At 39.0% G+C, this 23,504-nt stretch overlaps 1 protein-coding gene across 1 annotated transcript in view; it reads left to right on the top strand.

Annotated features, from left to right (window-relative positions):
- Positions 1–23,504, top strand: part of LOC149302983 (calcium/calmodulin-dependent protein kinase type IV-like) — an 86,909-nt gene that overhangs the window by 30,411 nt on the left and 32,994 nt on the right. The window contains exon 2 of the mRNA XM_089481874.1: positions 16,399–16,477. Coding sequence (XP_089338000.1) covers positions 16,399–16,477 — 79 coding nt within the window. The remainder of the gene's footprint in view (positions 1–16,398; positions 16,478–23,504) is intronic.

Below are 23,504 nucleotides of genomic sequence, written 5' to 3'. Positions count from 1 at the left end.
TCGTGTTGTTGTTTACTTGTATTTACTTAATTTTCAGACCTGCTTAGCAACAGATGATTGTTATTATGTCCTGATATATAAAACTATAGAATTCAAAGGAGCTGTACTTTTCACACTACTGTATATGGGCATGTACCCAAGGACTCATAGGTACTTGTAATTTGTAATTAAAGTAGTAGTGCTACCATGCAAATCCCAATACATGCACCATCAAATTCTAGGTTTTTGAGGGAAGGGTAAAAGCTGCTGGAAGAAAATCTCCTGCGATTGAGATGCCAGAGAGGGTATATTTTATTATTTACAGATCTGCTCTTATTACATTATTATTGCTTGATCAGTTAATATATGCTGGTACTATGCCCTTTTTGCACCCTTAGTCTGATTGTTGTTATTGTGTTGTATTACAAGATCTTAGTTAGAGAACATAAACTGCATTGCAGACCAGGTGGAGGCACGGCCAGCGACCCAGATCTCTCAATTTATTGCAGAGGCTCAGAATTCCCTTATGAGTAGCAAAGCAGCGATCATAGAGATGGCTGGTAAATGCAACTCATCCTGCCAAGAAGGTGTTACATGTGTAAATCTTATTGTCCAATTGTATGTTGTTAATTTCAATGTTGTTGTTCATTTTCACTGCCACTCTGTTGGCGAGTGGAATCTCCTGGCTCGCTATAAATAAGTGAACCGTCGTTGTTAATCATCACCGTTTCCCAAATGTTTCCTTGCTTTGATATTGCATGGAAATATAGTCTTGTAGACTCTTCCACAAACTGAGGTTAGAAATTATGTTTCACTGTGCCCAAAAACCTTTTCCCCTCATTTGAATTACATTTCATTTTACCAATCAATTTCATAATAATAAACATCCCCCATATGTATAACTTTGTCTAGGTGTGGCGACTTTTCTGTTTCCATTGGTAACTATACTTCTTCAAGCTCAACAATTAGGCTAGGTTTCCACTTGGTTTTTTTTTGCTAAAAAAACTGCCTAAGGTCAAAAAAAGCAATTTCCACAGGAAGGCTAAAACGCCAGAAAAAACTCCAGAAAAAACGCCAAAATGCAGGTAAATGCAGTGGCAGTTTTCTTGGCGTTTTTCCTGGCGTTTTTCATCAAGAAAATAACGGAGGACAAAAACCGATTCTACCACTTCTGACAACTCCTACCCACAAGGATTTAACAGTTTCATACTACCTTCAAAAATATGATTTGTTAAATAGGGTAATAAGGCTTTTTTTACATATAGGCACACCTTACCATTTCTTTTATTGTCCTGTTTATCAATCATGAGTGTCATCCCACCATGTTTCTGTGGTGGCTATCATATTCATTGATGGACTGGGGATTAAAGTCAGTTATGGCAATTTAAGACCAGTGACCAATAACTGAGGTACCAGGTGATGTCACGCCAGCACATGCACAGCAAAGGACGACGCATAAATAAAGGTACGTGAGAAGCTCCATGTGAACGGTCTGGGCCTAATCATATGATACTTTTTATTTGCAGCTACCAATTCCAGTTCAATTTATTGCAGATGCTCAGGATTCCCTAATAAGTGCCAAGAATACATTTATTATAACTGGTGTGTTTTTTGGCAGTTTGTGTGCTAACTTGTTGAGACCTACTTCAAGAATAGGCATCTCTTCATGAGCATTATCTAATCCCCACTCCATCTCTATACAGTTATTAATCTTGGGTTGGATACATAGGTTAGTTATTCTTTTTTTTTATACTTCTAGTCTCACAAAATAAACAATTCAACAGCCAGGTGGCTATAGATTGATTGTATTTTAAATCATTACTGTGATGTACCATCCATCAGGAGCAATTCACTTTATCATTGTATTATATTTTCCAACATCTCACTGTTATACAGTCATAATCAGAACATCTCACTATGTATTCCTCTGATGTGCACGCGTTTAAAAAAAAAAAAAATAACACAATGTGAATATTTGAATAACTTAATTTTTTCATTATCAAGTTTTAATATATGTATTTGAGTGTTAATATTTTTTTTCATGTGAGATGGAAATTCATGTGCAAGCAGCTGTTTTGCATATTAATAAGCCCATTTTCAAGTCTTAATTAACAGTTGTGAACTGTTAAATAAGTATGAGTGGTTAGTTTACACTATACTCTTTGTAGAAAGCATATAAAAGGTAAGATTGACTTTAAAAATAATAGGGATATTTTAGTATGTTTGTTAATGATTATACACCTTGCAAAAAGTGTCAAATTAGTATAACATTTGGATATCAAGGGTTTAACAAGAGATACTGGTTAAAAGCAATTTGACCTGACTGAATTTGTTTCAATTGGCAACTCGTTTTCAAACAGTTGGTACCAAAAAACTTGACTGCTTTATCCAAGTTTTGGCATCTAGATGTCATAGTTAAAAAAAGAGCTTTTCCTTTTATAGACATCTTCTGCAAAAACAGAATTCCGCAGCATCACTTGTTAACTATATATATATATATATATATATATATATATATATACATACACTATATACAAAAGTGAGTACACCCAACACATTTTTGTAAAGAGTGTACAGCCTGTATAACAGTGTAAATTTGCTGTTCCCTTAAAAATAACTCAACACACAGCCATTAATGTCTAAACCGTGGCAACAAAAGTGAGTACAGCCCTAAGTGGAAATGTCCAAATTGGGCCCAAAGTGTCAGTATTTTGTGTGGCCATCATTATTTTCCAGCACTGCCTTAACCTTCTTGGGCATGGAGTTCACCAGAGCTTCACAGGTTGCCACTGGAGTCCTCTTCCACTCCTCCATGACGACATCACGGAGCTGGTGGATGTTAGAGACCTTGCGTCCAGTAATCCATGTCCTTAGTCTGCTTGTTTTCAGCAAACTGCGGGCTTTCTTGGGCATCATGTTTAGAAGAGGCTTCCTTCTGGGATGACAGCCATGCAGACCAATTTGATGCAGTGTGCGGCATATGTTCTGAGCACTGATAGGCTGACCCCCCACCCCTTCAACCTCTGCAGCAATACTGGCAGCACTCACACGTCTCTTTCCCAAAGACAACCTCTGGATATGATGCTGAGCACGCGCACTCAACTTCTTTGGGAAACCATGGCGAGGCCTGTTCTGAGTGGAACCTGTCCTGTGAAACCACCGTCTGGTTTTGTCCACCGTGCTACAGCTCAGTTGCAGGGTCTTGGCAATCTTCTTATAGCCTAGGCCATCTTTATGTAGAACAACAATTCTTTTTTTCAGATCCTCAGAGAGTTCTTTGCCATGAAGTGTCATGTTGAACTTCCAGTGACCAGTATGAGAGAGTGTGAGAGTAATAACACCAAATTTAACACACCTGCTCCCTATTCACACCTGAGACCGGGGAGGGAAAATTACTAATTGGGCCCAACTTAGACATTTCCACTTAGGGGTGTACTCACATTTGTTGCCCAGGTTTAGACATTAATGGCTGTGTGTTGAGTTATTTTTAAGGGAACAGGAAATTTACACTGTTATACAGGCTGTACACTCACTACTTTACATTGTAGCAAAGTGTCATTTCTTCAGTGTTGTCACATGAAAATATATAATAAAGTATTTACTAAAATGTGAGTGTATATGTATGTGTGTATATATATATATATATATATATAACCCCCTGCTCACTTCACCACCCTCTTGCTGTCTTCAGTGATGAGACAAGAGCTTCCATCCCTACAACTATCCACCTTCTGCCTCAGAGCTTAAAAGACAGAAGTCTGGTGTCCATGGGGCCCCTTCTAAGAAAAAAAATGTTTTTAATTTAAGTCCCTTATTGACAAATTCATATTACAGTAATTAAGAATATATATAGATTAATAGACAGAATTATTATCCCTGGTCAGCAACATGTGAAATGTAAAAGATAAGCCCATCTGTATCAGCATCACTAATGAGTCTTAATGACAAAACATTAATTAATGACAGCATTAACTAAGCTCAGTGATAATGAAGGAAATCATTAGGGCTCAACCAGTAGTAGTTCTTAGTTCATGTGGTGAAAAATTTTATATCTAAACTCATCCATAATGCTCCATTTAGAGAATCAACTAGATTTTTTAAACAATATTGTAGCTAATGTGTGATAGTGTTGGCACTAAGGTAATATCCAGGTATAAATCTGAATAAACAAAAGTACATAGGGGTACATAGGGGTAATCCAAAAGCAGTGTCCACTAAACAGGCCAAAAGTCAGGGTCATATGAGCAAGAAAAGTCCTGAAGAACAAACCAAAGTTGGGTAACACCAGAAATCCAAGAAATGCTAAGTCAACCCAAAGGGATCGACTGCACACCATAGTCGCAGCTAGAGGTTTTTATTCTGGAAGTTTGTCGCCAAACGTATGCACGTCGTGTACATTGGATATGTGTCTGCATCATTACATTGGTCCTAGCTCAACTGGGTATGCGCTTGCTTGAACATTGTATGTGCATGCTGGTCACATAAGCACATCTAACTTGACTGATGGGGTGCACATAGCAAACCTGGGGAACATGACAGAATATTGCAATCATAACATATAATCCATTTAAAAAATAATTAACACTTACTTATAACCAAAACCTTCTTCACAATAGAGGAGATGTAGTGGCTAGCATTTTCCTTTACAGAAACCATAAACCATATAGAAAAGCAATGATGTAGTGGAAATGAGATGAAAACACAGAGATGCACATTCATAATGAAGCAGCTGGATCATTATCTTGAACATGACAGATGTGTTTGGTAAGTGTCATTCTCTAACACTGAAATTCTAAATATAAAATGTGATAGATTGCACTTTGAGCTTTGTTTAAAAAAAATCAGTAATTTTGTACAAAGTGAGACTTGATCACTTCTTCTGTCATATTCATAAAGTGGTTACTGGTTATGCCTTTTCTGGGTCAATCTACCTAATTTTTCGCTTAGTGTCCTGTTTGCTCTCTTTCACAGTCCATATCCTTTTTTGCCTCCTCGTGTCTTATTCTTGTATTTTTCTGTGTATATACAGTACTTCTCATGCCTTATTTAATATACCTCTTCTCCTCCATGTATACACTTTAGTTCTGTTTATATCCTCTACTTTTTCTGTATCTCACTAATAAATGTATCGCTTTAAGACTGTACACAACTTTTTTTAGTTAAGTTTGGTTAATTTGTAAATCTATCTTCTATGCCTGCTAATACTCCTGTTAATTACAGTTTGATGATGCTTCATCATTTTGTATGTATATTATTTATTTGTATACATAGTTTTGTATACTTGGCAGTAACAGATGTGTTTTAACACTTTATGGTATAATATGTGCTTTCATATTGTAAGAGATTACATTAGGAAAGGATGCCCTTGCCTTGTAAGTGATGCTGTTCTTCATGATCAGATATATTTTCTTTAAGAAAAGCTGGACAGTTTGATGAGTTGGTGCTTTTGTTTGGCTAAAATGAGATCGACTTTGATAATAAACCTTGTGTATGGCTTATAGTTAATCTGCCTGCTGCAGCACTAGAAGATGTATCATTCATTTTAAATATGTCAGCAAGAAGTTTAAGGGTTAAGTCCCCGATTGGAATCAGGAAATAGAGTGCAGATCTAGTGTATTGTCTATACCTTTTTGCTGGATAGAGGGATAGGGAGAGGTCAGAGTAGGTCAGTCTACACTATATGGACAAAGGTATTGGGACACGTGACCATTACACCAAAAGGGACTTTTATGGTATGGCATTCTAAATACATAGACATTAATATGTAGTTGGTCTCCACTTTGCACCTTTGCAGCGCTCACTCTTCTAAGGAGGCTTTCCATTAGAAAAGCACGTTTAGGATGAACTGGAACGGAGATTGCAAGCCAATCCTTCTCGTCCAACATCAGTGCCTGACCTCCCAAATGCTCTACTGGATAAATGGGCTAAAACTCCCACAGAAACATTCCAGAATATTGTGGAATGCTTTCCCAGATAAGTGGAAACTGTTATAGCTGCAAAAGAATGCAATGTCATCAAAGTCCCTGTTGGTGTAATGGTCAGGCTCCCAACACTTTTGTCAATATAGTGTAGCTTAAACCTGACTTACTTGGAGTTATGGAAAAAACATGAACAGAAGTCAAAAGCCTCCCCATCCAGCAGATGGTCCTAACACAGTTATTCCAGTTGATAGTAGTGACCAGTGTTTGTGCTGGGGAAACTCTGTTTGTGCATCATCTCCATGCACTTGACTACTGTTGTATAATTATTATGTATTGTTATATATCGCAGCATCATATTACACAATGCTGCACAATGGATAAACAGCACATACAAATTAATATATAACATAACAGTTTGACAGAACCAACAAGTAAGGAGGGCCCTGCGTAAACAAGCTTAAAATCTAGAGAGAGTTAGGGTGTGTTAGGAGGTAAGTGCCACACTAATATGAGTTATGCAGGAGAGGGACTAGGATATGAAATAAGGGAGAAAGGACGTTAATGTGGAAGTTTGTAGAGGTCTTTAGAGAAGTGGGTCCTGAGGGATTTTTTTAAGGACTGAAGGGAGGGGGAAAGGCAGATATGCCAGGGGAAGGCATTACAGAACATAGGGGCAGCTCTTGAGAAATCTTGCAAGAATGCATGAGAACTAGAAATCAGAGGAGAGGAAAACGGAGATCATTGGATGTGCAGAGAGACCAGTTAAGTGAGTGAGAAGATGTAAGTAGGGCAAGCACTATGAAGAGCTTTGAAAGTAAGAGTCAGGATGTTAAAACGAATCCTGAAGTGCACAGGCAGACTGACAGAGGGAAGAGGTGTTAGCAAAGCGATGAGTAAGAAAGATAAGTGTTCATGGCGAATTGTAGAGGGGCCACACGGGTATGAGGAAGACCAGCTGAGATAGGGTAACAATAGTCAAGGCGGGAGATATCGAGGGCATGGACAAGAGCCTTAGTGGCATCTTGTGTTAGGAAGGGATGCAGGCTATGTTTTTAAGATGGAGAAGGCAGTTTTCTGAGACAGACTGGATATGGGAGTGAACGAGAGGTCTGAGTCAAGGGTGACAAGAAGGCAGCAAGCATGAGGGGACGGGAAGATGATTGCACCATTGACATTGAGGGAAACTGTTGAGGGAATGTTAGCATTGGAGGGAGGGAAGATAAGGAGTTTGGTTTAGGAGGCGAGGCAGTTAGTTACATGACAGGTAGATTTGAGTGTTATCAGCGTACAGGTGGTTGTATTTGCCGGCATGTCCAACTCTATAATTATAGAAACTTATCATGTGCAGCTTTGATGTAGATCAGTAGAGGAAATAGACAAAATATTATTATATTTTATATCATTTTACAGTACATACATTCAAATGGCATAACAAAACTAGAATCAACAGAGTAAGACAAGGCGATATGTTAGATAAAGAAGGCGCTGCTCAAGAATACAATTTAGAGTATAATCAAGAATATTTTAGCCTTAAAATGCAATACAGATTTCCTTGAAAAAAAGGTATTATTTTAATTCATTTTGTCAAATGTTTGGTTTATTTTATAAATATATTGTGACATATTTGGATGGTGATGATTATATAGAATTCTCCTCTGGGTGATTTATTGAATTGGTAACAATGACGATCTTTGCAATCCAAATTTTACGGCTGATTTGAGAAAAGCTGTCATGAGTGTACAAACCCTAAGAAAAAAGATTTATGGCACTTATCCAACGCAGGTGGAGGCTTGACTGCTGTGACAATACGTGTTTCAATAAATGCAAACCAGCTTCAAGACTAGAGAAAATGCACTAATTGGAGTGACATTTTTTCTTTCAATTTCTCTCCTTACTTTTTTTTTTAGAATCCATTGTGTTTTTTCAGCGGTAAAACTGCAAATTCTGATTTGACATTTCTGGTAGCATAGTTGGATCATGATAAAATGAGAATGTAATTTTGTCTTTAGTGTGGGAGGAAAGATCTAATGAGACCTGCCCTTTGCCGGAGAAACTTTACTTAGATGAAGGACGGCATTAACTTTGGGTAACAAGAGCCAGAAGCTGCCTTGTCACCGTTAAAATGAAATGGTTACTACAGAAACTGAGGTTTAATGCTTTTAAACCTCGCACTGCTCTAAAAGATATATGTGTTTTTACAAAAGTTTAAGATTAGCTGTTTTACCTTTCCATGTTGACATATTTCATATTATAGCAGAAATCAGAAAATACCTAAGTCTACAGATACTGATACATTTTTCCTATTTCTACTCAACAAGAAAATAAACTATTTGTCTGTTTTTTGTACATATCCCTTTCTACCTGAACAAATCCTCCTTTTAGCCAATTAATGCTAGGCTGAAAAACAATAAAATGTGTGAAATTAAACTAATACATAAAAAAGGAGAAATCTGCAACCTGTATAATAAGATGTACAATAACGAGCCCTATGGATGGTTTTAAAAGAACAAGGGGATATTAAAAAAAAAAGCTTATGAGTAAGCGTTGAGTTAAGCATCTAACACTTTAAGCTGTTAATCCTCCCATCTGGTTCACTGGTACTTTAAAAACAATAAAATACAAAATTGAGTAATTTAGCTTGAAGTGCGGGGCTTGGATTTTAGTATTCCAATATATACGGTACTGTGCAAACGTTACAGGCAAGTATGGGGGGAAAAAATACTGTAAAGTATTTGCGCTTCTTCAAAAGAGCTTGTACAAATCATATGGAAACCCCTGTTTTCCTTGAAATTTCTTGTGTCTTGTTGCTGTGCTCAGTCATGGTGAAGGACTTTTGACATTAAACTGTCTTCAGCAAGTTCACCTTGTTAGCGAGCTTGGCTGTTCTGTACCCAGCTTCAGTTATTGATTGAGTTTCAACCTTCTTAAATTGATGATCATGTTTGGTATAATTGTCATACACCTAAATATATATGCCTACAAAATCCCTTAACTGTGTGCAAGCATACCTAGAAGAATTGATGCTGTTTTGAAGGCAAAATGTTGTCACGCCAAATTTTGATTAGATTTAGATTCTTCTTCTGCTCATGTTAACATGTCTATTTTTGAAATCATTCTTACTTTACAGCATTCTTTCATACCTGCCTAAAACCTGTGCAGACCCCTCAATGAAAGGTACCAAGTGATCGTGAGCCCACCATGGTATTTTTACAGTCCCCTAGTTTAAGGATGGTCAACACAGATGTGATTCTGCTACCCCTAATGTGTATAGTGGTGGTACAAGTAATTTTAGATGCTTAGAAGGCTGAATTGTGGTTTACCAATGGTAAGCCTAGGGCTGATGGTGCCTGTGCAGCATTTCTTCAGCGCCCTGCCACTCCGCATAATAAAATTCTCCCTCGCACCACTAGGCCTAGGTCAACCCTTGAGACGCTAGCAGACCATACTATAATACTCACATACACACATGATATCAAAATACACTAACACATGCTAACTCCATACACTCAACACACATATATGCTAACATCTTATATCACCTTGTATACTAACACTAAACACTAACACTCTACTGCCATAAATCTACACACACTCACACCAACACAATATGCTCACATACACATGCATAAAGTAACATGCACTCACTCAACCGCCATATACATACACACAAAGCTCTTTAACACGATGCACTAACACGTACTCTAATATTATAGAGCAACACACACAGGCTAACAGCATACATTCACAACACACTAACAACATATAATAACTAGACTTGTGCATTGGTATTTGGACGAACATGAAAACGAACTCGAAGGGTGCGTTTTCGTTGTTCAGCACGAATACCGAACATACGAACATGGCGGCGGCAAAACGTATACGATGACGAAGACACACAAGGGCAGTTAAAGGGCAGTGCAAGCGACTCTTTTATAGCAGAAATCAGAAAATACCTAAGTCTACAGATACTGATACATTTTTCCTACATAAACATACTGGCAGACCACTTTGCACCATGAACTGTGTGCATTTTTTAAAAAAAACATTAACAATGTATCTGGGATGAGGTATTGATTGGATGATGCAGTGCTAGAATTGTTGTGGTGGTATTAATAGCCAAAAGTTTCTTACAAGAATATTGTGAAGAATAATGTGATCATTGTTTTGTTCCACTGAATAAAATGGAACTTTTTCATATAAAATTTTTTGCAGTAGCAGACGTTTTGATTCCATTATGTCTGGCATTTTAATACAAATAATGTGATAAAAAAATGTTTTATAGTGATTTGTATGGCAAATAGTGTGATTTGGGTATGTATAAGGCACGCGTGTGGGTACAAGAGTTCAACCATGAGATACAATATATGGGGCTGGTTGATATGACAAAACAACAGCTTGCTATTGATTCCTCACAATCATCCATGTAAATTGACCAGCAATACATTGGACAGTAGACCATTAGGGAGGACATTAAAAAGTGTAAAGCCTGAGCATTCTGTGGTTCATGGTTTTCCTAGGTAACATAGAGCATGACATCACACTCAGTGGTGTCGGCAGGGGGGCCAGAGGGGGCCATGGCCCCCCCTACATCATGCTGTGCCCCCCGGTGTGCCCCCCCAATTGAAACGCCGTCTTTTTTTTATTTTTATTTTTTTTTAATAGACCCGGAGGAGAGAGTGAGAGGCGCCGAGCGGTTGCTGAGGAATAAGTTCTCAGCAACCGTTCGGCGCCTCTCACTCTTCTCCGCGACCGCGAGGCCTCTGCCTTGTTCGCAGTGCCGGCATTTCAAGCCGAGCGCCGGTATATGTCGTCATATCCGGCGCCCAGCAGTGAAGCCGGCAGAACCAGGGATACAGAGACCTCACGATCTCACCCAAGGTAAGTGAACTTCAAAGGGGGGGGTTAGAAAGTTAGGAGGGGGTTAGAGAGTCAGAAGAGGTAGATAGGAAGTGAGAAGGGGTAGATAGGGATAGATTGGGAGGGAGAGGGGGTAGATAGGATAGATTGGGAGGGAGAGGGGGTAGATAGGATAGATTGGGAGGGAGAGGGGGGTAGATGGGATAGATTGGGAGGGAGAGAGGGTAGATTGGGAGGGAGATGGGGGTAGATGGGATACATTGGGAGGGAGAGGGGATAGTTAGGATTGATTGGGAGGGAGAGGGGGTAGATAGGATAGATTGGGAGGGAGAGGGGGGTACATAGGATAGATTGGGAGGGAGAGGGAGTACATAGGATAGATTGGGAGGCAGATGTGGTAGATAAGGAGGCAGATGTGGTAGATAAGGAGGCAGATGTGGTAGATAGAGAGGGAGAGGGGGTAGATAGGATAGATTGGGAGGGAGAGGGGGGTAGATAGGATAGATTGGGAGGGAGAGGGGGTAGATAGGATAGATTGGGAGGAAGAGGTCTTTATGGGACAAAAATGGCATACGTTCTGCTGTTTGGGGACAAAGTTGACACAATGTGTAACTTAGGTGCTGGTCAGGTTCTATGTGGGCAGTGTGGACACCAGGGCTGGATTTGGGGTGTGTGACCAGTGATCTATGCCTGTAATTTAGGGGGTTTTATCTATACCTTTAATGCAGAGTTTATATGTAATTTCCAATTGATTTATATCTGCAAAGCTGGGTTTTGTGTCATTCTGTTCATCTGTATCGGCTATATTTCCATACATTATTAATGTTTATCTGCAAATATAGGATTTGCATGTCTTATTCAGTTGATCAATACCTGGAGTGCTGTTTCCATGTGTTGATTATTTGATCTAAACCTTCAGTGCTGAGTGTACATGTGATTTCCAGTTGATATATACCTGCAATGCTGGGTTTGTGTGTTCTGTTGGTTTATACCAGCAATGCTATGTTTCCATACATTATTTATGTATACCTGCAAATACAAGGTTTTTTTTAATCTCATTCAGTTGCATGTGCTGTTTTCATGTGTTGTTTATTTGATCTATACCTGAACTACAGGGTGTAAGTAAAAGAGCGCTATGGTTTAGTGAATGAGGGGACAAAGGGACTCTGGGGATGATTACAGGGGCGAGGACCTCTCAATGTAACGGTGCAGGACTGACTCTCGCGGTCTTCCCCTGATCTGCAGTCAGTGTGGGAAATATTTCTTTTTTTAGTACGGTAGCAGAAGGAGTGATTGCATGCAAGGAAGCGTTGAGCGGGGCCCAAGGAAATGCTTGGGTAGGGTCCAATTTTTTCACTATAAAATATATTGGCAGCAGGGTCTAATATTTATATATATATTTGCAGCAGGGGCAAATATTTATATATGTTTTGGCAGCAGGGGCTAATATTTATTTATATACTGGCAACTGGGTCTAATATTAATATATATTGGCTGCAGGGGCTAATATTAATATATATAGGAATCAGGGACTAATACTATATATATCGGCAGCAGGGTCCAATATTAATATATATCAGCAGCAGGGGCTAATATTAATATATATCGACAGCAGGGGCTAATATATATTGGCAGCAGGAGCTAATATTAACATATATTGGCAGCAGGGGCTAATATTAATATTTATTGGCAGCAGGGTCTAGTATTTATATTCATATTGGCAGCAGGGTCTAGTATTTATATATATATATCGGCAGCAGGGGCGAATATTAATATATATTGGCTGCAGGGGCTAATTTTATATATATTGGCTGCAGGGACTAATAATATATATTGTCAGTAGGGGCTAATATTAATATATACTGGTAGCAGGGTCAAATATTAATATATATCGGCAGCAGGGTATAATTTTTATGTATATGGGCAGCAGGGTATAATATAAGTATATATCCGCAGCAGGGGCTAATATCAATATATATCCGCAGCAGGGGTTAATATTAATATATATCAGAAGCAGGGTGTAATATTTCTATATATCGGCAGCAGGTTCTAATATTTATATATATTGTCAGCAGGGGCTAATATTAAAGAATGAGAAATAACTGCCAGTTTAGCTGTTATTTTGAAATCATATTTCAATCACGGTCTTTACTTCAAAGAGATAAGTGCATATTATGTAGTTAAAAATGCACGTCTAACGTGTGTGTATATATATATATATATATATATATATATATATATATATATATATATACATACATAGTGTATATGTACCATTTTTTTATTTGCCCCCCTACTTTGGTCCCTGGCCCCCCATGTGCCCCCCCAAAATATGAAAGCTGGAGACGCCACTGATCACACTACTGCATCTGATGTCACACATTGTATATCCTGATGTTGACGTATGGAATACCTGCTTTAACATGCAAATTGTAGTCCTCTGTTATACGATTGTTTTCTCTATGTCACATAACCCATTTACTTCTGTTAAATCAAGAAATGGCACCTTTTTTGGTACATGCTCAATACACTCAGCTTCATACTATTGCTTTACTTTTTCACATTAAGAAAACTCCTTTTTTGAACATATTGAAAAGAATTAATAGAAATCGACATAATATGCATAGCAACAATGAAGAATCATGCTGCCTGTGATATTTCATTTTTTTTTTCTAAAGCACAATTAGCAGTTCTACTTCATAAGCTACCCACAGGCTGTGTGGGTGATTGCCCCGTCAATAGCAAGAAATCATGCTGGCTAGAATCGTACGTGCATTAAGAGCATCAATAAACGCCTCTCAATTACTGCCGAAAGATGCCCTACCTTGAAAAGTATATTGTAGTTGCAACACAGTCAAATCAGTTTGGTGTGTAATGGTTTTCAAGCCTTTAATGCTCATTTTATAACTTAATTGGAAGGTTATACACGCATTTGCTGTGTGGGAGAATAGTGATTAGAATCAGATGTTTTAAACTGTTCCATACAAGCTGTAGCTGAGCTCACGCTGATATAAACTGGCACTTGGTATAGGTGGATTTACCACTTAGGGTTTCCATACACTTAAAATTGTTATATCAGAGTATAATAACATTTCAGTAATCACTGCTGCACTCAACAAGAAACGGTGATGTTAACAGGAAGCTTGTTAAAATATTAGCCTTTGTCCATGTTGGCCACTATTCCGGTGTTCCATCATTATTAGACTTTGCTTGGCAACACTGGATCTGAACATAGGAATCTGTGTTGTTATATTGATGTTGGTGTTTTATTACATGGAGTCATTATAAAATACACACATTATTAAACCTTATGTAATAGCTTTCCAAGAAAGGGAAAAATGTGAGCATCTTGCACTTCTCATTAAAAAATATCCAGATTGTGGTGGTGATGAGTCTTCAACAAGAAACTATGACTAGGGAAGGTAAAACTTCCATTGGAGATTTAGTGGAACAGTGAATTAAACCAGTGTGTATGTAAAGTGGGTAGCTCTTCTGCCAAGCTTCTTGTGGGGAAAAGGATTGTGCAGTCGTATTTCTGTTAGATATTTGTTTTGTCTAAATAACTGCTTAACTAAAGATAAGATGAAAGTCTACATCTTCTATGTCATTGATATGACAGGTCTATTTCTTATAGAAAGCATACATCTGGTGGACTGGATTCCTTTTCTGCAGAGTAGCCACTTATCCAAAAATAATAGACTTGGGGCGCCGACCAACTCTCCATGTTCGTCTTGGTGGGGAAAAAAATCTTCATATTCTCCGAATATTCTCCCGTTCCTGTGTTCGGTTTGGGCAAATATTTGCGTACATTCTTCGTGTTAGTTTTCTTCTTTGTTTTTTGTAAAAGGCGTTAATACAGGGGTTAACACGGTACGCATTACGCAGCAGCTTCGGCGCCAGGATTTTAAAGGTCCGTACAGGCAACTCTATTGGTTGCCGGCAGAGGCAGACAAGCCCCCTGCTGGTGACCAATAGAGGTCGCTCGTACAGACTTTTAAAATCCTGGTGCCACAACTTGGCTGGTGGAGACCACTGGTCTCCCCGCTCCAAGAGTTAAAGGTACGTACGAACGACCAATAGAGTGAACTTTCAGGAGTTAAAGGGCCATAAGAACGACTTTATTGGTCGCCACCAGGGGCCTCCTCTAGCATCAACCAATTAGGTGACAAAAGACTAGTTATATTTAATCTAGAATGGAAATCACAATAGTGATTGTGGCGCTTTGAGGACATAATTTATTAATTTGAGGACATGAATGTCTATTTTACTCTATGTGATAAGCAGGGTAATAGTATAATAACTGAAATGCTGTTTCCTATTAATGGAAAAAATAGCGGAAAGCTCTATTATGTAGAAGGCCACTGAATTATTTAACCTGCTCTTATTATCTTCTAAAAACTTTTCCATTGATCAAATTATGATGTGCAGTTTGCTATTGTTATATTAGCAAGAGGTCCTTTTTTATTATGCTCAAATGTCAAATCGGATATTGCACCCATGTGCAACAATGCAGTGTTCGATCTCTACAATTAAATTAAATTTGTTTGGTAAATTATTATTGTCACTGAATTTTAGTTAAAAGGTACATGAAAATTGGAAGCAGAGAAATGCCTATTAAAAATGTCATATTTGCATAATACTTCTAGACTAAAAACTAGTTTTGTAGAAATCACATACATCTTCTAAAACTGCTTTGTAGTGACTCAATAGGAATGTAAATGATTGCTTTATTACTATTAATGAAGTTTGGAGCATGGTTGCACACAGTATGTATGCATTACTCAAAAAGGAAGGGTTCTGTAATCCAATTATATAGTTCAGTTCACTATCCAGTACAAGTCTCCCCAAAGTCTCCCCAAAGTCAAAGATGATGAAAGCATGGGTTCTTTCAGCTTTCTGACTCCACCATACCACTAGTTTGATCACTACTCTCCTGAAAATCTGAACACAGTATATCCCAATCAATTTAAAGTGAGCAACATCCCAAGGTACTAGATCACACCAACATCCTTCTCCGTAAAGTGGTGCAGCACCACAGCAACCCAGTTCAAGGCACAATATGTGCCACAGCTTCATTAACCTTTATTTGAGCACTGTTGACAGCCACAAAAGACTTAAACATCTGCAAAGCTCTCCAAGGCACAATTTCCAACCACAATACAAGCCAGGAAACTAAGGCGAAATACGCAAACGGTCACATCAACATTCTTAATGAACTGAAAAATCGGCACATACCCAAACTATCATCTCACCATGTAGTAGCAATATATCCAGGCGCCTATCTAGATGTGTGCACCTCATGACTTACTTTAAACACTCTGCCACATCATGCCTCTAACTCCCATTCACCAAACCAGCAATGGGTTGCTGGAAAACCCAGCTGGATATTTCTAGGTTAAGCATCTCCCATCTGCACTGCCCAGAACACAAAAGAATGGACCAAGAAGCAAGATGTCAGTTTTATCAAGAAGACCAAATAGCCCAATTTGTGATTGATAACAGTGGCAGGGACACCCCTCAAAATTTGTGTCCCTGTACCAATTCCATGGTTAATAAATGTTCAAACGATCCATACTGCACTGATTATATTAACATTATTGAGGAGGCTCAATGATCAGCTCATTGTCTTTCTTTTCTCTAGGGGAGCCACATCTGTTGTATACAGATGCAGACAAAAAGGAACCCAGAAGCCATTTGCTGTCAAAATGTTGAAAAAAACAGTAAGTTAACATTTTGTTTGAATGAAAATATATATGTTTGATCTATGCATGCAAATCATAAGACTGTCCTTGTGGAATGTAAAACTGTTTATATACTAGTTGAACCAAAAATTAAAGGATTAAAGAACACAATATTTTTTTTATTATATTTGCTAGTTTTTGCATTAAATATTGAATGCTCCCTTACATTCAGAATTTCAAGGTGGTTTTATTATAAACCCCACCTCTGCTATCTAGTATGCCTTTGTGTTGATGCTGGGTTCCATGCTGACATTAGAAGCTACCTGCTTCAACCCGAATGACTTAAGTGCCGCTGACGGATATAACAGGCTGCATGTAACTTTTTATGCTCATGTAACATGTACCCAGGCCTATATAGCAAGCTGCAGCATTTGGTGCCACTCAAGGGGTTGCCCCACTAGCACACAGGGGCGGGCTGCCCCCAGGCTGGTCCAAAATTGTTCACAAAGGTTTGGCCCAGACCAGCCCAGGACAGCCTGCCCCTGTGTGCCCTCCGATGAGTAGTACTGCCCCCCCCCTCGAATGTAGCCGGGTCATGTAATATGTAATATGACCCTGCAGCTAAATGCAAGCTTGCTCACAGCCAGAGGGGTTGAGGTAAGGGAATGAGTGAGGAAAGGAAGGAGAGGGAGAATGCATTTATGTATCTTAGAGGGAGAGTGTATAAGTGTTTGTGCGTGAGCATGTATGTGTGAGAGCATGGATGTGTATGTGTGTGTGTATTTATTTGTGTGTGAGCATGGATGTGTATGAGTAAATCTGTCCGCATGGATGTGTTGGAAAGTTGGGTATTAGTATAAAAGGGGTTCAAAGGAGCCTTGAATCAGCCCTGATCAGGACAGAAGAGTAACAAAACTTAAGGCCATTTTTTTTAAAGATAGAGGGAAAAAATTAAAGGATGCTTGAGATATGCATAAAGCTATGCAAAATAACAAGTAATAAGTGATTTTCGAGGACAGACTAGATGGATCAAATGGTTCTCTTCTGTTATCACTATCTATGTGTTTTGCTTTTGGGATGCCTTATCACTTGCTCATCAATTTAGTGTGGCAATGGAGGATGCCTTTGGTGACAGAGCATAGAAACTTAGGAAAAAAAAGAACATAGTGACAGATAAGAGACAATTTATCCATTCAATTTGATACAACATTTTTATTTTTATAGTTTGCAGATGTCATGTACTGCTGCTATTTGTTGATGTTTTGTTAATGATAAACGTATACTCCTCTAAAAAAGGCATCACAAACCGTATATGCTGTTCATTGAAGTATATTACAGTAAGTTGTTCTTAATATGTATTTTGAATGTAGAGGGAATGAGTGAAAGACAGTTTTAGAACAGCAAATGTTCCTTATTTCAGTTTATACTAAATTGGAAATGGAACACATTCTCTGTCATAGAATGTAAGTGATGCATCTATATTTTTAATTGAGCAATAACAGCGCGCAAGGAAATCATATGAACGTATAGTTGACCACTGGCTTTAACAGAGTTTGATAGCAGTCTACAGACAGTCTCCCCAGGAGAAAAACTTATAATACCGATACTCTATTATACAAGATTGCTTCTATGTGATATAATGTCAGTGTTCTGGGTAGGAAATGAGTAGGATAGAGCTGTTTTTTACATTTTGTACACTTCGTGACAGTAGCTGTTTACAAATTTCTGCAGTATTTGTGTCTAGCTGTATTGTTCTTGTTGCTTATTTTCTGTACCTACACAAATTATATATTGGGTTTTTTTCAGGACAAGAAAAAGAAATTCTGACTTTTATTTAAAAAAAAATTGTATAGCCATCTACAAAACCTAATGATAAAAACTGCTAAATAGATTCTAATATTTTTCCTGAGTTTAGAGATGTTTTTATAGGTTTATGTTTTTTGCAAGTTCTAGAGCAATAAGTAGCATATTGCTATTTCAAAACTATGTTTTCAAATCTGGTCATCTTGCCCGCATGTCCTATTTGGGACATCTTTGAAGCCGGTCAATTCAATTTACTCCTATCAATATATGTTTGAAAACTATTCAAGCCATATTTCAAATGGTAGTATTTTAACAATTTTCATGCCAGGATTTTTTGGAAAAATACAGCGCCAATTTTAAGACTTTTTTTGTTTACATTTTCGTGGAACTGGATGGTGTAATGGTGCTAGGATTTAAAGGTCTGTAAGAGCGACTCTATTGGCTACCGCCAAGGGGCTCGTCTGGCATCAACCAATAAAGGGCAGTGTCACAGGCACCCTTTCGGTGCCGCTCGCGCTCGGCGGTTACCGAGTACCTCGGTCACCCCTTTGTTGCCGCATGCGGGGGTGCAGAACTATCGTGCAGGGCATCAGTTAACCCCACCGTGGTCGGAAGGCGGGAGCTAGGAGTCTTGCTACCGACGGGCATCATATTGCCCGAGGAAGCAGTGACTCCCAGTATTCTCTACTTACTGTCACGGCTAGAGGACCAGCAGTGCAGGAACTTGGTATCATCCACCGGTACAGGAGCAGAGCAGTATACTGGTAGCAGTAGGCAAAAGAGTAGTCGTTACACGGAGCCGAAGTCAGGAGTAGGCGAGGACAGGATAATCATAAACAAGCCGGGTCAAACACAGGAGATAGACAGGAACGTCAAAAACAAGCCAAAGTCAGAAGCCAAAATCACAAGGTATTTAATAAGCACAGCCAACACGCACAAGGCACTATCACAGGCAATGAGCTAATGCAACAGCCAGGTTTAAATAGACATACTAATTGCATTTCCCGCCCAGCATGAAACGGAGGCTTGGAACGCACAAGGGTAGTTCCTATAAGAGGCCGCACGGTGGCGTGCGTGTACACAGAACCAGAGTCCATGCAGTCTGTGTTCAGGAAACCTGCCAGTGGCTACAGGCGTCGAGGGGTTTCAGAAGAACGGCGGTTGGGACAGACAGAAGGTAAGTACCCCGCAGTTACACTTACGCGCGCTCAGTCCGGCAGCATTCCTTCTGGCAGTAATGAAGGGGGTGCAGCTGGTCTGCTTCGGAGGCGGGGGTCTGGGAGAGCTACTGTGACACAATCGAGGTGGAGCTTGTGATTTAGCACAGGATATAAAAACCCCGGAAATGCTTTGGCTGGTACCCTATTGTGGTCTTCGTTGCTGTTTGGATCCTGTCGTCTAGTTCTCTGAATTTCTCAGGATTTTTGACCCTTTACTTGTCTGACCACCCTTTGCCTTGCGATTTTGTACCGATTTTGTAGGACTACCTGCTTTCCTGTACTGACCCGGCTTTCCTGACCTTCCTGTTCGTTGTCTCTCTGGCATTGCTGTACTGGTTCCTGGTTCCTGCATTTGCTGTTCCTGCTCCTTGCATCCAACTCATTCCTATATTTATCCGCTTGCACCTGGCCTCCTCACTGTTGGGATCGTCTAAGTCCCAGCTCCCTGCCACTAAGGGTCTCCTTTGGTGGTGGGCTTCTGGGCAGAAGAACTTCTGCAGTGTGTGCCTTAGTGACAGGCAGTTGCTCTTCATTGATTGATGCCAGGCGAGCCCCCTGCTAGGGACGAATAGAGTCGCTCTTACAGACCTTTAAATCCTTGCGCGATCCTTGGCGGATTCCCGTATTAACCCCTGCTATACCACAAAAGACTTAAGATAGGCTAGAGGCAGTGACCAGGGAGATTAGCGACGAGATAATGAGGGATTTTATTTTAATTAATCGACTAGCCTAGTATATAAATGAACATGAAGAAACAAAGATTCTTTGTGTTGTACGTCTTCGTGTACATTTATCTGCCGCCATATTCGTTTGTTCATTATTCGGTTTAAACAACAAAAACGCAACATGACCGCCTCGTGCCATATAGTACATACCCTACCACATGCACAAAGTCATACAGGGAGAAATAAAATGCATCTATAGCGATAAAGAATTGTGTTGGAGACTATTAACTGTGCAGACATCTGCCACTCAAGAGGCACCACTCTTGGAGGGGAATACTAATCGTATCCTTTCAAAATTGTCAGCATTTATATTGAGTAATGTATTACCATGCAAAATCAAGGAATATGAATGATTCCAGTGTGTTGAGCATTCAAATTTGCAAACACCGAACTTTGAGAGTACATATAGATGTTCAGATTTTGCATTTTCTCAGTAGAAATGTAAAAAATAAACATAAACTTGTGTTGATGATGTTTGCTCAGATTTTATAAACAATTTAATTTGATTCTGATAATAATATAAATTTTATTTTTATAAAATAAACATTAAAATGCCTTTACCTCTTCTTTGTGTTCCTTGTTTCTGATACTAATACTAATTCTCATGTTCCAAGCTCCTTTATGTTATTTCATTTTTTATTACTAAACGTTGCCTAAATTTGAAGATAAGAATGAATATTGCAACTTAATGAGAACATGCAGAGATATCATAATCAAAATGAAAGGCAGCTAGAAGTATAATAATAATATATAAATGAACAAAACCATAGTCTACAAAACGTGTATTTTTGTTCAATTCTGATAGCACTTGGTTTATGAGATAACTAGGAAATTCTCCTCTCGCAGCAGGCTAGAAAGAACCTCTACATAGAAAAACCATCTCTTTAGGAACACTAATCAGAAAATTCAAGGGTTGTTTGCATCAGGCATGAAACGTTTTGTAATGGTTAGATTTTGATATTTCAGATTATTCTTTATTTAGTTATGCATTCATATTTACATTTTGGACATTTTTGATGTAACGCATTAAAAGGTGTAGTAGTTTACTCACAAATAAAGAAATATTCACATTTGTAATAAGTAATTTATTGTTTATCATCTTTTCATTACCTTGACTCATACCTGCATGGTAGATAAATTTAAATAATGACAAAAACTGAAGCTCATTTGTATTGATGAAAACACACAAAATATGGAAAAGTAGAAAAGTTTTTTTTAACTAGACACAACAAGATTCAGAACTCATCCCCCCATTTCTGGCAATTTTAATGGAGCAACTATGATGTATTTCCTTTATATTGCCATCAGCATTAATAACTATATAAACTGCAGTTATCAGATCAAAGCAATATGTCAAATGCCCTAAATGCAATACTGTTTAAAATAAATGTTGGGGAAAATGTGATTACCTTATACATTCAGTCAGTAAGCACCCAATTATCTCAAACACCAATACTGTACTTTCTACTGCAGATTTTTCTTAATCTAGATTTAGTTTTTAATACTTACTGTCACGACACAGCGTACAGAGGAGACACCGTAGTCAGGTAGGACTGGCAAAGGATGGTCCAGAGAGCCGAGGTCAGGATACCGGAGAGCAGGATAATCGAGGAGCAAGCCGAGGTCAGGATACCAGAGATCAGGATAGTCGAGGAGCAAGCCGAGGTCAGGATACCAGAGATCAGAATAGTCGTGGAACAAGCCGAGGTCAATAACAGGAACAAGCAGGAAATAACGCGTACTGGGAAGGCACTACCGAGGACCTGTGCTCCGGCTGAAGCTGCTGGGAACGCGGCGTGGATGAGGTAAGTCCTCCTTCAAGCTGCAGCGGCCGCCTCCGCTGTGCAGAAGCGGGGGGTCTCCCCCTTCTCCGCGGCGGCTGCATCTGCTGTGCAGAAGCGGGGGGTCTCCCCCTTCTCCGCAGCGGCCGCGTCTGCTGTGCAGAAGCGGGGGGTCTCCCCCTACCTCACGGCGGTGGCCGTTGCCGGCCGGGGGACACGGAGGATCTCTCTGCCGGTAGCGTGACACTTACATCTTTATATTGTAACCTGGCTAATTCTCTTTGGTAAGCCTAATAGAAATGACCCAACACTGCCATATTATTATTAAGATAAAGATCTGTATAATGTTACCTGTAGAAAGAAAATAAGCAATTTTGGTAAAGGCAAACTTTTGGCTAACTGAATTGTGTTAAATTGCTATCTTTTGAGACTATTTTGGTCTTTTATTCTAGCAAATTATACAAATTTGCTTAAATCTGCTTTTGGTTTTTATGGTTTGTTGAAAGTCACATTTCATTTACTACAAGGATGTGGTCCCCAGAATTCTGGAATCACAAGACCCTTACAGTCTAAATAAGGGGGTGGGAATAAACTTCAGGGCCGCTGGTTCACTGCTTGTTGTTCTTGTACTAAAAAGGTTATAAGTGGTCTATACTGCAACTACAGAAATCACTTGTTAATACAGTAAGGGAATTTAAACATGCATGGCACAGGCATATGGCTATCCTGAATCTAAGATGAGACCAATGAGTCAGCATTGAGTGTTCAAAGCAGAAAAAACAGGCAGACTAGATGGGCCAAATTTTTTTTTCATCTTATGTTTCTCTGTTTCTATATGTAAAATATTTGCATACTGTACAATGTTTATTATTAATTTATTTTATGTTTTACCCTAAAGCATTGGGACAACTCAAAACACTGGTCCCAAACAGACCCCTTAAATAATAAATTAAGTGCACACTTTCCTATTACTTTTTAACATAAACAAGTCCGTTCCTGTCAAAGGGAGCAACATAGATATCCCCTGAAGTAGTAATGAAAAAATCCAAATGACATACTTACATCTGCTACTGGTGATGGAGAAAGCTCAGAGTACCAAATGATTGGGGACATTATCATACATGACTGTGACAAAAGCGAATCTGTTAAAAAAAAAATGATGCTCAGACTGACCAGATGTCGAAATCCCTAAACATGCACACCTCACAAAGGAGGCCTTTTATTTCCCAAATAACCTGACAAACCCATGCAGGGGGGTTTGTGTGCTCAGGAGATGTTGCCAAACACATATTGGGGTGCTGCTTGACAGTGACAAATACCAGCGGTATATTCATCCCTGAAGTAAAATTTGCTTGAAAAATACTTAATAAAATTTATACCACAAACTTTGACAAATGCTGGTGGTAAAATGTGTGCATTGAAAGAGTTAAAGTACCAGCATTTCAAATACCCTAGGGTGTCTATTTTTCAAAAATAAACGATGAGGATGAATTGAATTGGCTGGTTTCAAAGATCTCCCAAATAGAACATGGGGAAG

This window comes from Sceloporus occidentalis, unplaced genomic scaffold (assembly GCF_023333645.1).
Source record: "Sceloporus occidentalis isolate IW3139 unplaced genomic scaffold, rSceOcc1.0.p SCAF_16, whole genome shotgun sequence".
NCBI lineage: Eukaryota > Metazoa > Chordata > Lepidosauria > Squamata > Phrynosomatidae > Sceloporus > Sceloporus occidentalis.
Note: the sequence above shows the minus strand (reverse complement) of the source record. Positions and strands in the feature narration are given on the sequence as shown.